The sequence below is a fragment of the Oryza brachyantha genome, chromosome 3, assembly GCF_000231095.2.
Source record: "Oryza brachyantha chromosome 3, ObraRS2, whole genome shotgun sequence".
In the NCBI taxonomy this organism is placed as follows: domain Eukaryota; kingdom Viridiplantae; phylum Streptophyta; class Magnoliopsida; order Poales; family Poaceae; genus Oryza; species Oryza brachyantha.
In genome coordinates this window covers 29,324,417-29,339,085 of record NC_023165.2, presented here as the reverse complement: position 1 = coordinate 29,339,085, position 14,669 = coordinate 29,324,417, and the positions used below count along the sequence as shown (strand labels likewise).

General features: G+C 43.2%; 4 protein-coding genes across 5 annotated transcripts; 2 read left to right on the top strand and 2 right to left on the bottom strand.

Annotated features, from left to right (window-relative positions):
• Positions 1-884: 884 nt before the first annotated feature.
• Positions 885-3,302, bottom strand: LOC102715283 (basic transcription factor 3-like). The gene is made up of 6 exons (XM_006650840.3): positions 3,198-3,302; positions 2,954-3,021; positions 2,711-2,859; positions 2,541-2,597; positions 1,911-1,949; positions 885-1,400 (listed from the first exon to the last, which is right to left on the bottom strand). The coding sequence occupies exons 2-6, from the start codon at positions 3,019-3,021 to the stop codon at positions 1,234-1,236; spliced, it is 480 nt and encodes a 159-aa protein (XP_006650903.2). The 5' UTR covers positions 3,198-3,302; the 3' UTR covers positions 885-1,233.
• A 200-nt stretch (positions 3,303-3,502) lies between these two features.
• LOC102714999 (chemocyanin-like) lies at positions 3,503-4,253 on the bottom strand. Its single transcript, XM_006650839.3, has one exon. It carries the CDS (start codon positions 4,159-4,161, stop codon positions 3,790-3,792), a length of 372 nt encoding a protein of 123 aa, XP_006650902.1. The 5' UTR covers positions 4,162-4,253; the 3' UTR covers positions 3,503-3,789.
• A 1,344-nt stretch (positions 4,254-5,597) lies between these two features.
• LOC102714718 (uncharacterized protein At4g14100-like) lies at positions 5,598-8,476 on the top strand. The gene is made up of 3 exons (XM_006650838.3): positions 5,598-6,106; positions 7,016-7,019; positions 8,302-8,476. Exons 1-3 carry the CDS (start codon positions 5,614-5,616, stop codon positions 8,474-8,476), a joined length of 672 nt encoding a protein of 223 aa, XP_006650901.2. The 5' UTR covers positions 5,598-5,613.
• A 2,736-nt stretch (positions 8,477-11,212) lies between these two features.
• Positions 11,213-14,571, top strand: LOC102714275 (phosphatidylinositol transfer protein 3-like). Of its 2 annotated transcripts, XM_006650837.3 has the most exons (3): positions 11,213-11,323; positions 11,457-11,620; positions 13,738-14,571. In XM_006650837.3, the coding sequence occupies exons 2-3, from the start codon at positions 11,492-11,494 to the stop codon at positions 14,380-14,382; spliced, it is 774 nt and encodes a 257-aa protein (XP_006650900.2). In that variant the 5' UTR covers positions 11,213-11,323; positions 11,457-11,491; the 3' UTR covers positions 14,383-14,571. The 2 variants fall into 2 exon arrangements, with proteins under 2 accessions (XP_006650900.2, XP_006650899.2); XM_006650836.3 differs by lacking the exon at positions 11,213-11,323 and having other exon boundaries at positions 11,338-11,620.
• The last annotated feature ends 98 nt before the right edge of the window (positions 14,572-14,669 follow it).

Sequence of the window (14,669 nt, the reverse complement as noted above, 5' to 3'; positions counted from 1 at the left end):
GTGCTGTTTTCTTTCGGCAGATGATTCATGATTGATTATCTTATTTTTTATATCTATTTAATGATATAAACGATAGAATTAAATACAACAAAGTTAAATATCGTCTCCGTCCAAGAAAAATAAGATATGAACAGTATCATGTGATTGTTTTACTTTTTTTTCATAACTTTTCAAATAAACGAACGATCAAACATTATACTAAACATGGAGATCCACAAATACACTTAATTTGGGATAGAGTTATTACTATTTAACAGTATAACTGATGAAATTAAATAAAACAAAGTTAAAATAATAATGATAGACTTGTATATAACAACTTTTTTATAAAAAATAGATCGCTTGGCGGTTTAAAAAGTGCGCACAAAAGGCAATGAATAATCGAACTAAAACGCAAAACTTGTCTATAAAAGATTTACTCACTCAGCGATGAATATCAGCTTTCAGCATTAATATGCCAGTTTCCACTGTTTTAACTTTCACAGTGAGCTTCTTGTTATAGCAATCTTTCATTTATTTCAATGATAGTTATCTCTAATTACACATATATAAATAATAAAATATATACCTGCGCTAATTATGGTCTTATAATTAAATATATAGCTACGATAATTATGGTTTTCTCACTAGTAAAACGACATTTATTTCAATGATAGTTATCTCTAATTACACATATATAAATAATAAAATATATACCTGCGCTAATTATGGTCTTATAATTAAATATATAGCTACGATAATTATGGTTTTCTCACTAGTAAAACGAACTAGAATCTGCATCTCAATGAGGAGAAATGGATTCAAGAGAGCATTGGGAGGAATTTATTCCAGAGAGAGTATGTGGCATGATCAGTTGATCACATCTGTATGAGAACAAAAATCTCAGCAGATACAACACCTCATTATTTTTCATTACGAAGTAAACACACTGTACCACAACAGGAGCTCCAGAAAAACACAAGAATAAATGTAAGAGTAGGATATCTGCAAACCCCGATGCTACGTATATTCTAAGCCAACCAGAAATGGGATCATCAAAACAAGGTAAAACGGACTCCATGGCATCTCAACAATCATAACTTAGGTAAAAACTTGGAGAAACTAAAAGTTTCCAGTTGCAAATACAAAGAGTTGGCCTACGAGGAGAAATGGAGAACCAAAACAGGGCCGTCATAGAAAATCATGACCTCGGAACGGCGGTCAAGTAACATTCACTACTTGCGGTGTCTATGATCAGGCTTTTGTCTCCTGAGCTACCTCTTCGAAATTCTCTCCAGGAACAAGTTCTGGAACATCATCATCATCATTCTCTTCCTTTGCCTGAGCGTTGGCTCCTGCAGCAGCTACCTGCTTCTGCATCTCTTCAGCAATCCTCTTGAGGTGCTCCATGTTGTCAGGACCTACAAGAAAGAATTAGCTCAGTAAGAGGTCACATCTACTACGGTAATGCTACTGTTTGGAAGTTCAGGTACAAATGAAACATAACAAGAACTGAATAAGCATCCACACATCAAAGCAAGTGAAGGGGAAGCCAGATAAACTGAACGAGCTTTTCTACTAACCACAGAATGTCCAGTAAGAATAGAATGTAACAGAAACTAGTGGATAATTACAAATAAACAAGGGTAGCACTAGGACGAAATCACAATTAGATTTTCTGGAGATCATAAACAGATAAAAATCTTATGTTTCCATGATTTTGTCACTATTGTACATGACGGGGAGGAGTTTTCCAAATGAAATAGCTTGCATATAATAGGAAAGAGAAAGTAGAGCAATGTGGGTATTCGCTAACACAAGTCTGACAACAAAGTTGTAATAATAGCAATAACATAACTACCAATTGAATATTCAGTGCAGAAGCATAAGTCAATAGTTTTTTTTCTGAACAGCAGCAAAAAAGGATGTACCCAATTGGTTAATGATCCCGGGAAGAACATCTTGAAGCTCTGACAAAGTGACAAGTCAAACAATTATCAGAAGTCAACAAGATAAAAAACACACAAATGGCAGACAAACATTGAAATATAGTAATCCAAATACAATTTCTGTTCTGATCAAAGATTGTTGTGACCCTCATTAAGATTCTCTTCACCCCACCATTAATCTAGACAAGAAGACGCTATCCAACACACCATCAACCTAGACCAGAACACTGTCAAGTGTTGCAAATGAATGCATACATTACCTAGGGCCCAGGTCTTTAAATAAAACTAAAATAAACTCCGGTGTTGCAAATGAATGCATATATCTCCTAGGGCCCAAATCTTTAAATACAACTAAATAAATACGGGATTATTCAGATGTCGCATCCAACACTCTCCGAGAGGTGTGAGATAGGTTAGCTGCCGCAATCCAGTAATGTATAAGGGAACAAGCACAGCATTATTCAGATGTCGCATGCAACACTCTCGAGAGGTGCGATATAGGTAAGTTGTCACAATTCAGCAAAGTATAAGGGAACAAGAACATACTCCACTCTAGAAAATAGAGCATGTGCAGAACGAACTAATCTAATGGAGCAAGGAGACGAGTCATACTCTTGGTCTGCGGGGAGCCACTGACCACCCATGTGTTTGCGGCAATGGAGGCTTGCACTGCATAATCAGAATCAAACACGTGTAAGTCAAGACCAAGAAGCTCCTGGCATTACCAATTTACCATGCCGATGTAAAGCAAACACGAGGAAACGATTGTGCGCACAACAAACCTTTAGGATTGACGAACTGGATGACGAGATCATCCTTGAAGATGTTGACCTCCTCAATAGCTGGGATGGTGCTGACCCCTACTCTCTTGAGCGTGCTCTGCAGCCTCTTGTCATCGGTGGTTCCCGTCTTGTGGACGGCCTTCTTCTTCCTAAGAAACAAAAGCACATTTCTTTCACCATTCAAGCAACACGGCGAGAAGAAAAGAAGTGATCTTTTTGGGAGGATAATCCGCCGCCGCCCACCTGCGCACGGTGCCCTTCCCTCCAGTGCGGACGGCGCCCGCCATCTTCATCAGCCTCTCCTTGTTCATCTGCAAAAAGGCAACCAATACAATCTCGCCATTAACCACAGCATCATGGATCTGGCAAGTAGCAGATTGATGATCCAACCCGATCGAATCACACAGCCACACAGCAAAGCAATTTGCCAGCCGGTCACGCAATGGCGTGTATAGGAGTAGGAGGGGAGGAGCAGCGGGTGTCTCACCTTGGCGGCCGGCGAGGTTGGAGGAGTGGGAGAGGCGGCGGCGCAGGGGAGGGTCCTGGCGTAGGTTTTTGGGGTGGGAGGATTATAGGGTTTTCCAAGAGGACGAGACGAGTGACGAGTCCCTCCCCCACTCCTCTGCCCATTCTATATGGGCTGTAGAGTTGTTGGGCTGCGCCAACCATTTTCCAAGCCCAGCCCAACCAAACCCAAGAATTTCGTTGGGAGTCCCATGGTTAACATAAAATCCGATTTTTTTTTACAGGAGAGTGATAGTGATACATAGCAAATCCTAAACATTTTCCCCGAAAAAAGTATATATTCATCAATATGACACTTGAACATACCCCAAAGGGCACAGGACAATATATACGGCTTTAATTTATTTGTATGCATGTATAATTGTATATGTATTCGTAGAAATTTTGCCGGACAAATTTATCACTCGATAACCGTAGGTACATACTGTTGATCCGTCTGCACTGGATCGTACGAAAATTATCAGCTGGTCAATTAGAACACACACGACAAACTTGTATATATATATATATACGCCGCCGACGATGGAGACGACGACGAAGAGGTGCACAGTGCACTAGGCGGCGGTGACGGCGATCTTCATGCCGGCCTGGCAGTGGCCGGGGAAGTTGCAGATGAAGTAGTTGGTGCCGCGGGCGAGCGTGACGCGGTCGCTGCCGGACTTGAACACCCTGGCGCCGCGCGGGGCGGTGCAGCCCTTGTACCCGGCGGCGTCCACCGCCACCACGTTGTGCGCCGACGAGTCGTACTTGAACACCAGCACGTCCCCGGCCTTGAACCGCTTGCCGCTGGCCCAGGACCCGGCGCCCATGCCCCAGCCGCCGCGGTCGCCTACGGTGAACACCGCCGACTCCGCCACCTCGCCGTGGAGGAGCACGCCGAGGAGCACCACCACCCCGACCGCCACAGCACTGCCTCTTCCCGCCATTACAAGAGATCGATCAATCGAACGAACGAAGAGCTAGCTAGCTTAGCTTAGCTAAGCTTAGTATATAGTAGCAGAGAAGATGAGTAGCTAGCTAGCTCTAGCTGGTTGCTGAGCAATGGAGGAGGAGGTGAGGCCGATTTTATAGGCGGCCGGCCGGCCGGCCGGCGAGATGAGTGGAGGCGTGGAGGGAGGTAGGGCCGACCGGCGCCGTGAGAGATGGAGTGAGAAACGGAGGAGTTGGCCAACGACCCACCATGCACGCATTCAGGCGGGCGCCATGACTTTTGGACCCGAGCACTCCGCCATCGTCGTCAGTTCGTTCAAACGCCATGGCCGATCGACGTCGACGTCAACCAAGCCGCTAAGTGAGCAAAATTAGTAGAAAAAAACAGCGCACAAAAGCTAGCGAGTAATTAAATTAATGGCCAGAGATTTGCGCGCACGATCCGTCTCTGATTAAACAAATTCAGATTAGCTTTTGATTTGGCGCGTGCAGTACAGTGGTCGATCGACCGGCTCGTATACTGCACTCCAAATGTATTGGTAGCTTTTGCTAACCTGCCTTTTGAGGGTGTGTTACTTACTAAATACTAATGGGCACACACCACCTTTCCTTGACGTCAAAGCATGAACAGTACGTACGTTTGAGTCTAGCTTTAATTTGGCCTTTGAGAGAGGTCGTCAGGTCGCCATCGATCGACTGGAACATTCTCCTATGTATACTTTTGTTTGTGTGTATGTCAGGTACAATCTCATTTCCATCGTATAGCGACCGTTAGCTGCTGCGTCCTCCGTCGATTGCTTGCATCCAATCCAACACCACTTTTGTTCTTCTTCTTCTGTGTTTTTCTCTTTTGACAGACACTGTCTTGAAGGCTGTATTATCACAGTGAAGATGACTACTGTACTGAATACGGATTCATCTAATTGCGTTTAAAAATTAAGAAAATTCCATATACCTCTGAAATTCTAGTTGATCCCTCTCATACCCCTATGTTTTCTCCATCTCTTGTGTACCCTTTACTTTCAGTTTTGATCTCTATCTTGTCTACTCGTTTCGTCAGTTGAACGAAAATTTTGAATCAAAATTCAAAACCAAAAGTCAAGTATATATTACAAAGTAATGAGCAAAACTCAAAGGTGCAAAGAAGACAAGCTAAAACTTTAGAAGCGTGCATAGAATTTTCTCTTAAAAATTGCGTCGGGCCAGGAAAGGCAGGTCACTTGGGTGCAGGCGTTGTACTTGTTAAGGAAAGAAATAAGCCCAACTTGTAGCAGTTGGACAAAGCGGGCCCATTTGTTAATGGGCCTAAACCGTACCAGAAAAGGCCGCGGTTTTTCATAAAACCCCCTCAAAATTACACAATTGCAATAGAGTCCTCCTAACAAGCCCATCAACACGACGCGCACGCCACCTGTTTGGTTGTTGCTGCAGCTGAGCGGCGGCGCGGGATGGGCGGCGGCAAGACGCCGGCGACGGCGACGCCACTCCTCGCAGCATTGCTCCTTCTCCTCGTCGGCGTCCTCGCGCCGCACGCCGCAGGCGACGGCGAGGACCCGACACCGACGCCATGGCCGCCCCAGTTCCACGCCAAGCTCCTCATGGACTTCCACGGCAACCTGTCGCTGGCCGACCTGTGGTACGACTGGCCGGGGGGCCGCAACCTGCACGTCATCCGCTACCAGCTCGCTGCCGACGCGCCCTTCTACGACAACGAGTGGAACAACGGCACCTCCTTCTTCTACACCCCGGCGCGCCGCACCTGCCGCTCCGCCGCCGTCGGCGTCGGCATCCTGCCCCCAAACTGGCTCGTCCAGGGCTCCGTCTACCTCGGACGCCAATCCACCGGCGGGTTCGACTGCCACGTCTTTGCGAAGGCCGACTTCATCACCTACTACGAGGACGTCCGCACCAAGCGCCCCGTCAAATGGGTCTTCTACACAGGTAAAGTAATCTTTTTTGTAATTGGACTAATACCCTGCCTATAAATGTACACAGCTAATTCTACTCAGGTATTTTCTTGTTCAATCTCTTCCTTGTGGTACACCTGTAGTGAATTAGTCCAGAAATAGGTCAGAGCGACACCACCTCTTGTTCTGAAGTCGATTATAGCCCACAAGGAGCAGTATTCAGAGTTAAAAATGCCACATTTTTATGCTTTGGCCAGATTCAGATGTCTAGGACATGCAGCGAATTTGAGGGTACACTTCTCTTAATTATCCATTCCATTTCCTGTTCGATCTCTCTCATGTGCTGCACATGTAGTTCAGAAGTAGTTTCAAGCCCAACACCTGGAGTTCAGAACTAAGATTCAGAGTCCAAGATGCCATATTTTTATGCTTTGGTCAGATTTCTTGGACTTGCTATGAATTTAAGGCTACACTTTGATCTGATATAGTACATCGTTTCTTAGGAGAGAATTTCGATCTATAGCACAAGAGAAATCAATATGCTCGTCAAGAATGCTAATGCTACTAGTATGTTGAAGATGCATATTTTTAAATGAAAATGATACTACACTTTGGGTGGGCACAATTCAACCAGGACTGATGAAGCACAAAGTATTAAATCAAATAACACTGTACAGTGCACTCATCAAGGAGAGTACAGTTCAGGACTAGGTTAAACCCCAATACATGAAGCTCAGTTGTAGGTTAAATGCCACAAAAGGATCGTGTGGATGGGTGGTTAATATACTTTAATCAGATACAATTTCATGCGTATCAGAGTCCTCAACTCCTAGATATCAGTCGAATATGCTACATATTTATGCTTTGATCGGATATATCTATGAGTTGCTGCAGATTTGAATCTACATTGTTTTCTGTTATTAGTACTACATTGATTTCTTAGGAAAGTTCAACCAGCACATGAGAAGTACTAATGCTAGGATGTTTCAAGAAAATAGTTGATGCTATAGTTTGGATTGGTACGACTCAACCAGGATGAATAATTCCATTCTTAATGAAATCTGGTTGGCCAGCCTTTGGCCAACCAGGCAAAAGAAAAAAAAAAGAAAAGGATGAATAACATCATAACAGATCATATCGGTTTCACCATAGATGTACTGAAATCCTCTTCTAATTCATTTGAAGCATTTCTTACTAAAAAACAGTGCAATATTAACTTCTAAACACTTGTCATGTTTTTCTATCACTTGTTTTAGGGCTTACAAGTGAGGCTATTTAAATTATACTTGTGGTGTCAGTCACCAACTAATGGACATGGCTGAGGGGAAGGATCCATGCCCCCATGGCCCCATGAACTTTGTTTCCAGTTTCCACTTATCTCTAGACCCTTCTTTGATCTGAAATGCTGCCCCATTTCTAAGCAGCTAGTAGCTACTGGTCCTCCCATGGTTATTTTTTCCAATTCTTGTTTCATCTGCGGGTAGATCGAGCCATATCCTCCGCTGTTTCACTGCATTTTACATGCCATCTAATTGATGATCATGTAATGTAGCTCTTTGAAGTATCATCTTCAAGTGTTTAATATATCCTCCATGAGATGAAACCTTTACCATCTTAGCATTTATCAGTGTTTTTTCCCCAATGTTCACTCTCAAATCTGCAGCTTTGAGCTAGCGCATCAAAATAAACAGAGCCAAATATCTGACTGGAAAATTCTTTTTTTTTTCTTTTTGGCCATGTCTTCAAGTATGGTCGTTTCCCTCCTGTCAAGAGTTCTAGGTAGCAAACCTGGAAAATATATGGCCTATGGGTGTTAGTAAATGTCCCTGTAGTTACAAGTTCTGTGTTATCTTTCCTTAAAAGTAGAGTATGCCTTCAGTGTTAGTATGTCACCGGCATGTGCACTTTAGTAGTTAATCAACACTAGTATAGTTACTCCTGATAGTTAATAGCACTCACTGCTTAGATTGACAACCAAAGTGATACAACGTGTAGTCTCCGTTAAGTTTGGCATGGTCATGACTCATGAGCTGCCCAACATGTAAAGCTGGCTGTAAAATAGTTGAATATAAGTTAGTATTTCCACATCCAAATTGCACCGCATTGGTGCCACAGAGACGTCTGTTTAACTGTTTTTCCTGAATTCACCATGAGATATGACCAAACACTTTGTGTATAACTGTGTATTACCTCTGTGGTGACATTTTTGCAAACTGTATCTGTACCGAGGACTAGCCATGTTATGGCCTTTGAGGAGGGTGCTGTGCTGGAGGACGCAGAATGGCAGGCACCTGAATACTGCTTCGGCAAGGGTGATGAAACATCCAGCAACAACGCCCTCATCTCTGAACCTGTTGCTGGGCATGACGAGGGCTTCTTCCCCAAGAGAATTCTGACTTTCTGAGAGGATCTAGCTTTATTATCTGATGAGACCCAGACCTAAGCATGTCATAATAATAATAGTGTATATGACAACCATGCTAATCGTCTGCTTGTGCTTGACTGCTTGTATCAAAATCCATCAACTTTTTTTTTTGCTGATAAGATCACTGTGCGAGCTGTGTCTTGTGTGAGCAGGTGAAACTAATCTGGACCATATATCCATCTGCAATGAATTTGGATCATGGTTCGTACGATCGTACGCATACGGACGAAGTGAAATGAATGTGTTGCACTGTGGTTACAGCAAAAGCAGAGGAGGAGATACAGAGCATGTGGGTGTGATGGCTCGATCAAAAATGTGTCTGAATAACTAAAAGTTGCCTGGGAAGGTGATGAGGTGGAACTGGGCCGAATCGAATCGGGGTGAGTTGTGATGTGCCTTGTGCATGGACCTAGCAGCTGCTAGTAGTAACAATAAAAACATTCTACACAAATGGCAGCACAGATGATGAATGATAAATGGTGCTGGCTGGCAATGGCAATGGTATGGACCACGGGTGTAATCAGTAAACATGATGATTACTGATTACTGAGAGGCTGAATCAGGAGGAGCTTCATCTTTTTGTTTCCATTTATAATTATAAGCTAAAATTTAATTTTTAATCCTAATTTAAAGTTTATTTTAAAGGCCTTTTCATCGCAAAGTTTATTTTTAGACTTTACTTTTATAACACGTGTATAAAAAATTGTTCATAATTATTTTTTATTTATAAATATACGTTAATCACTCCCAAGATCCTGTGAGAGGAACCAAAAGCTGGGAGGCGACACAGATCTCGCCGTGCGGCAACGCCATCCCATCCAGATGCATCCATCCACTCATAAGCCAGGACCATCCTAATTACATCGCTTAACTCTAGTAGCGTGTGCATCTTACAAGAGTACAAAAATGAGTCTGCACAAAGTTCACAAGAATCAACTCAAACCTGACAGAAAATTCTCGTATAGTGTCGTTTATAAGATAGATTAGAGCATTCACTCTGTTTAACTGTAGGTTTGGGTATGCTATCCTAACAATGAACGGTGGTCTGACCGACTGACCTTATATGTCTTGAGTGCTCAAACTGGATGGTTTGACTGGTAGACTTCTAGTCCGAGTTCAAAATAGCTATGTTTTTGTCTCCTTATTTAGCGGTGACGGTTTTATGAGTCCTAAATCATATAATGTTTTGCCTGAGCCTAATTGGATATAGAGAAAAACTACATTTACACATGACCAACTCTCCTATAATTATAAGGGGCTCAGTATCGACCGAAACAACCGATGGTTAATCCACAAAATTCAATTCACTTAGTTATCTATATCTTTTCTTTCATCCCTCGTAAAGTTGTACAGTTCTTTTCTACCTCTCTATTTCTCGTCGTGTCACGTTTCTCTGGGATACACGACTGACATGTTTTTCACATCACATTTTAAACTATCATCGCCGGTTACACACAACACGTTTATACTACTAACCACACACGTTTTTTACATTAATTAATTAACAGGGAGTATATAACATTTATGCTATCATATTGGCATGCCATTTGGGTTGGCGTCGTGGCGCGCGGTGCGCCACACGCGACGCCGCGCGTACGGCGTTGTACTGGACCAAGCGAGAGAGGTCAGGTCCATTGCAATGCATGCGTGTGTGCGAGCCACAGGTTGGGCGTGGGGGCAGCGTCGGTACAGGTAGGGCAGTATTGCATTGCATTTATGCCCAAATCAATCGAGCGTTGCAGCAATTTCAATTGAATTCGAGCTACCTGCTGGTTGGTTAGCCATTGCCTCTGCCAAAACCAAAAAAACAAAAAGGCCCACGAGGAAAATTCCTTGTTGCGACTGGTGATGCATCTTCTCCAAGTACTGGAAGGTGACGCCTAACGTGACTTCTTGGCAAATTTGTTGGCTTGTCTATTGCTCGTGTTTCTGTTTATAAGCCAAAATTTTAATCTTAAATTTTGAATTAATTTTGATGATTTTTTCGTCATGATTTATGTTTTGACTTTAAATTTTAGATCGTTAAGAACATATCAACATATATCTAAAAGTTTTTTTATAAGTTATTTTTTTTTGCAAATATGCCATTAGGCTTTTTCCCGGTCACCACTTCACGACTAAAAACCATTAGAGCTAATCAACTGACAGGCTAACGTCTCTGTCTCTCATTGACACTCGCCATTCGCTGCACGCATCATTACATCGTTGGTCACCACCAGTTTCTGATGCTAGTCCACAACGTAACATCTTTTGCCCCTCTCGATCTTATTCTGCACAAGAAAATATATACAGTGAACTTTTTGTTTCATATTCTTGGCTTCTTGCGTTTAAAACGACATCAACAACAGCACTGTTTCAGTGTTTTGTATTTGCAGCCAGTGGTCAGTGATAAGGGGTTTGTGATTTACGGGACTTATGATGGGAGATAAACAATGAACGCTGCGCCAAAAAAGAAGAAAATTTCGCGTCCATTTTTCGATAGTAACAAAGGAGTCAAAAACACGTTCCATGTATTACCGTCGACTCCGCTGCACAAATAACGACTCTTCAATTTGTCTGTGTTTGACCGTCAAAGTTCAAACCTCCTCTTATCAGTGTTCTGGAATCTGCTTGTCATACTTATAGTACTTAGCCATAATTATCATCATCAAATTAGCCCTTGGTAATTTCAGTTAGCTAGGCAGCAGCAACATGCCCAAAGTGTTTGCAGAAAAGAAGTCTCTTTATTTCTGTGCAACACAATGGAAAGCCATATGCAAGTATGATGCTGTCAGCGTTAGTAAGTTGGAACAGGTTAATTAGGAGGCCACAACCATAAATAGGCCGGTGAGCGACTCGATCTGCAACCATCTGCAGCTTTGCTTCTCCTGCTATAAAAATAGCGCCTTCCTCTCTCCCTAGCTCTCCATCGATCGGCTTCAGTTTCTGAATTTGTTAGGTAGTTTCGAGTGTTCTGCAGAAAGGTAGAGGAGGAGGAGGTGGAGTAGCTAAGCCATGGATTACTGCAAGGAGGGAGACGACCGCCGCGCCGGCGCCGGCGCCGGCGACGACGGCGACGTGACGGAGTGGAAGAAGGTGGCCGAGCTGAGGGCCGTCGTGGAAGCCCAGGACCCTGCATGCAAGGTTAGACCCAGTTCACCGTCCTCTTCGCATGACTCACCTAGATAGCTTAATTTGTTAGCTTCCATCCATGGCGTCCTTAACGATCAAAACCAATGTCCTCCGTCGTTTTAATTTTCCTCTTCATCTTCATCTTCATCTTGTGGACTGAAGAACAACTTAAATACGAACGCAATTCCTTGATAATTTGTTTTGTCTCTCTGTCGATTTAATTTCGACCTAGGTAACCCACAGAGGCACAGATTACTGATAGGATACGCCGGATCGTAGTTACAGATTAAATTAATCAGAGACCAATTAAATTACAAAAAACCAAATCAGAATAGCTGGTACAAATCTGTCGGGAGATCCCAGTGTCCGTACCGAATCAAATGGGCAACAAAAATTAACCGATCGAATCAAACACGTCCTTGCCACACTGCTGGATTAGTTTGCTCACGGCTGAAACAGAAACATAATAACGCCTTGGTTAGTTAGTTGGGCTGCCGTACTGCAAGTAGTTACACACAACACAAGCACGTATTTCTGGTCGCAATACAATGCAGTTTGGTCTAACACAGACACTTCTTCCATTTTGTCGGCTGCGAGAATTGTCCTTTTTTATTTAACGTTGTTGATTTATTTAACATTATTGATTTAGATATATATTTAATCGTTCGTTTTATTTAATTTATTATTCTAAATATGTAAAATTATAAATTATACTTAAAGTTTATGTAGCAAATAAATTAAACTATAATAAAAATAATTAATAATTATATAACTTTTTTAACAAAATGAATGGTAAATCAACGATGTTAAATTAAAGGAACAGTTGTAAATTTAATACTGGTTTAAAATATTATTGTAAAATTACTACTAGAATTGTTATTCTAGTGACATCTTTGCAATATATAAAAAATGGTTTGAGACGAGAGGCCATCCATCAGTCTATCCAGCTAGCCCCAGCCCCAGGTAGTTGAAGGTTAGACCAAAGTAGTTAGCGATTGAACATCCACGTCTCGTCATCATCGATCTCTCTCAAGTGCTGCTCACGAGCCTCTAGCTGTTTCTCTTCTCGTAAGCTCCCAAATTTCATTCAGCGACACGCCACCTAACCATCTGCCACGTCAAACCCATCCATCCAATTAGGAAAATACACCACTATTTGCTTATTGGTAATTAATATACTACCTCCGTACTTTCTAGCCTTACCTAAATTCATATGGATGTTAATAAATCTAGACATATATATAAATTATATAGATTCATTAATTAATAAATCTAGACAATGTTAGAAAGTCTTATATTACGAAATGGAGGGAGTATCAATCACTGCAAGATTAATTAGGACGTCCGGTATACAGTAGTAAACAGTGATGGTCACGGAGTCAACTCACCTTTTGGACCCGCATAAATGCCGACGAAATGCAATAATACGTGGATTCAATACAGAGTGAGATCTATATATCAGTAACAAAATATTATATATATAATATAACATATAATATTAATTTGATAAGTAGATGGACGTACACGCGTACGGTCTTGTGGAGTGAGACAGTATTGAATACTAGTCCACAATTATAAAGATGAACAGTTGCATGGACGCCTACACTACCATTATTTATTATCGACAAACAATGGCCGGCCTTGATCCGGCGATGCATCAAACAGTACTGTGCAAAAAGCCCTTCATAAATGTTGGTCAATACCATCATTGCCCTCTAGCTAGCCATCAGTACACATCAAATTGGACCAGACTGCCTAGCTAGCTGAGCTGACCATCAGCAAAAGCAGCATACCTAGCTACAGTTAATCAACGTCAATGATGAATTAGAGCAAGTTCTAATTACTAGCTCCAATTCATATATATATATAGTTGATTTAATAGTCAATTCTTCCGATAACTATCTACAAAATATATACTGTCATATCTCACCTTCATACACGTATATTTTGAAGTCTATGCTACAACTGGCTATAAATCTGTAGTACATCGTCATTTTCTCTCCACTCTTATCTTCTTAAAATATATTTATAGATGACTTATAGACTGTTGTTGTACATGCTCTTGGTAGAAGTAATTAGTAGAAGTAATCAGTGTGTGATGCATGAATGGTGGGTGTGTGCATGTGCAGGAGGAGGACGACTACCAGCTGCGTCGGTTCCTGCGCGCGCGGGACCACAGCATCGGCAAGGCGGCGGCGATGCTGCTCAGGTACCTGCAGTGGAAGCGCGAGTTCAAGCCGGGCGGCCGCGCCATCACCGACGGCGAGGTGCGCGGCGAGCTGGCGCAGGAGAAGCTCTACATGCAGGGCTACGACCGGCAGGGGCGGCCGCTGGTGTACGGCTTCGGCGCCCGCCACTCCCCGGCCCGCCGCGACCTCGACGAGTTCAAGCGCTTCGTCGTCTACGTCCTCGACCGCACATGCGCGCGCCTCCCCGCCGGCAACGGCGGGCAGGAGAAGTTCGCCGCCGTGGCCGACCTGCGCGGGTGGGGGTACTACGCCAACTGCGACATCCGCGCCTACGTGGCGGCGCTGGAGATCATGCAGAACTACTACCCGGAGAGGCTGGGCAGGGTGTTCCTCATCCATGTCCCCTACGTCTTCATGGCGGCCTGGAAGATCGTCTACCCCTTCATCGACGACAACACCAAGAAGAAGTTCGTCTTCGTCGCCGACAAGGACCTGCACGCCACGCTCCGGGACGCCATCGACGACTCCAACCTCGCCGAGGAGTACGGCGGCAAGCTCAAGCTCCTCTCCCCCGCCATTCTCTGATCGATCGATCGATCGAGTAGCTACTAGCTCATCTTTCAGCTGATAGATATATCCATGCATCGTAGCACGTGTACGTACGTGCATGTATCATGTATGTATACGCGTACATGTACATTTACGGCTCAGAACACTGATCATGAACATGATCGATCGTACGTGCCTCATGTTATAAGAGATCGATTTGGACCATCTTATCTCGATCTGCAACTAATTTAATGAAGCATGAACAGATGAACTCGTGCATCCAGCATCCGGCCACTGATGGTCGCGGTGGTCCGGCCGGTGGC

What these genes read in the sequence shown, in the direction of transcription:
- LOC102715283 (XM_006650840.3), bottom strand. Translation starts at nt 3,021, where the DNA reads ATGAACAAGGAGAGGCTGATGAAGATGGCGGGCGCCGTCCGCACTGGA. An exon ending in CCAGTTCGTCAATCCTAAAG is followed by an intron (nt 2,598 to 2,710) that starts GTTTGTTGTGCG and finishes CTGATTATGCAG; the next exon opens with TGCAAGCCTCCATTGCCGCA. An exon ending in TGGCTCCCCGCAGACCAAGA is followed by an intron (nt 1,950 to 2,540) that starts GTATGACTCGTC and finishes TCACTTTGTCAG; the next exon opens with AGCTTCAAGATGTTCTTCCC.
- LOC102714999 (XM_006650839.3), bottom strand. Translation starts at nt 4,161, where the DNA reads ATGGCGGGAAGAGGCAGTGCTGTGGCGGTCGGGGTGGTGGTGCTCCTC.
- LOC102714718 (XM_006650838.3), top strand. Translation starts at nt 5,614, where the DNA reads ATGGGCGGCGGCAAGACGCCGGCGACGGCGACGCCACTCCTCGCAGCA.
- LOC102714275 (XM_006650837.3), top strand. Translation starts at nt 11,492, where the DNA reads ATGGATTACTGCAAGGAGGGAGACGACCGCCGCGCCGGCGCCGGCGCC. An exon ending in CCCAGGACCCTGCATGCAAG is followed by an intron (nt 11,621 to 13,737) that starts GTTAGACCCAGT and finishes GTGCATGTGCAG; the next exon opens with GAGGAGGACGACTACCAGCT.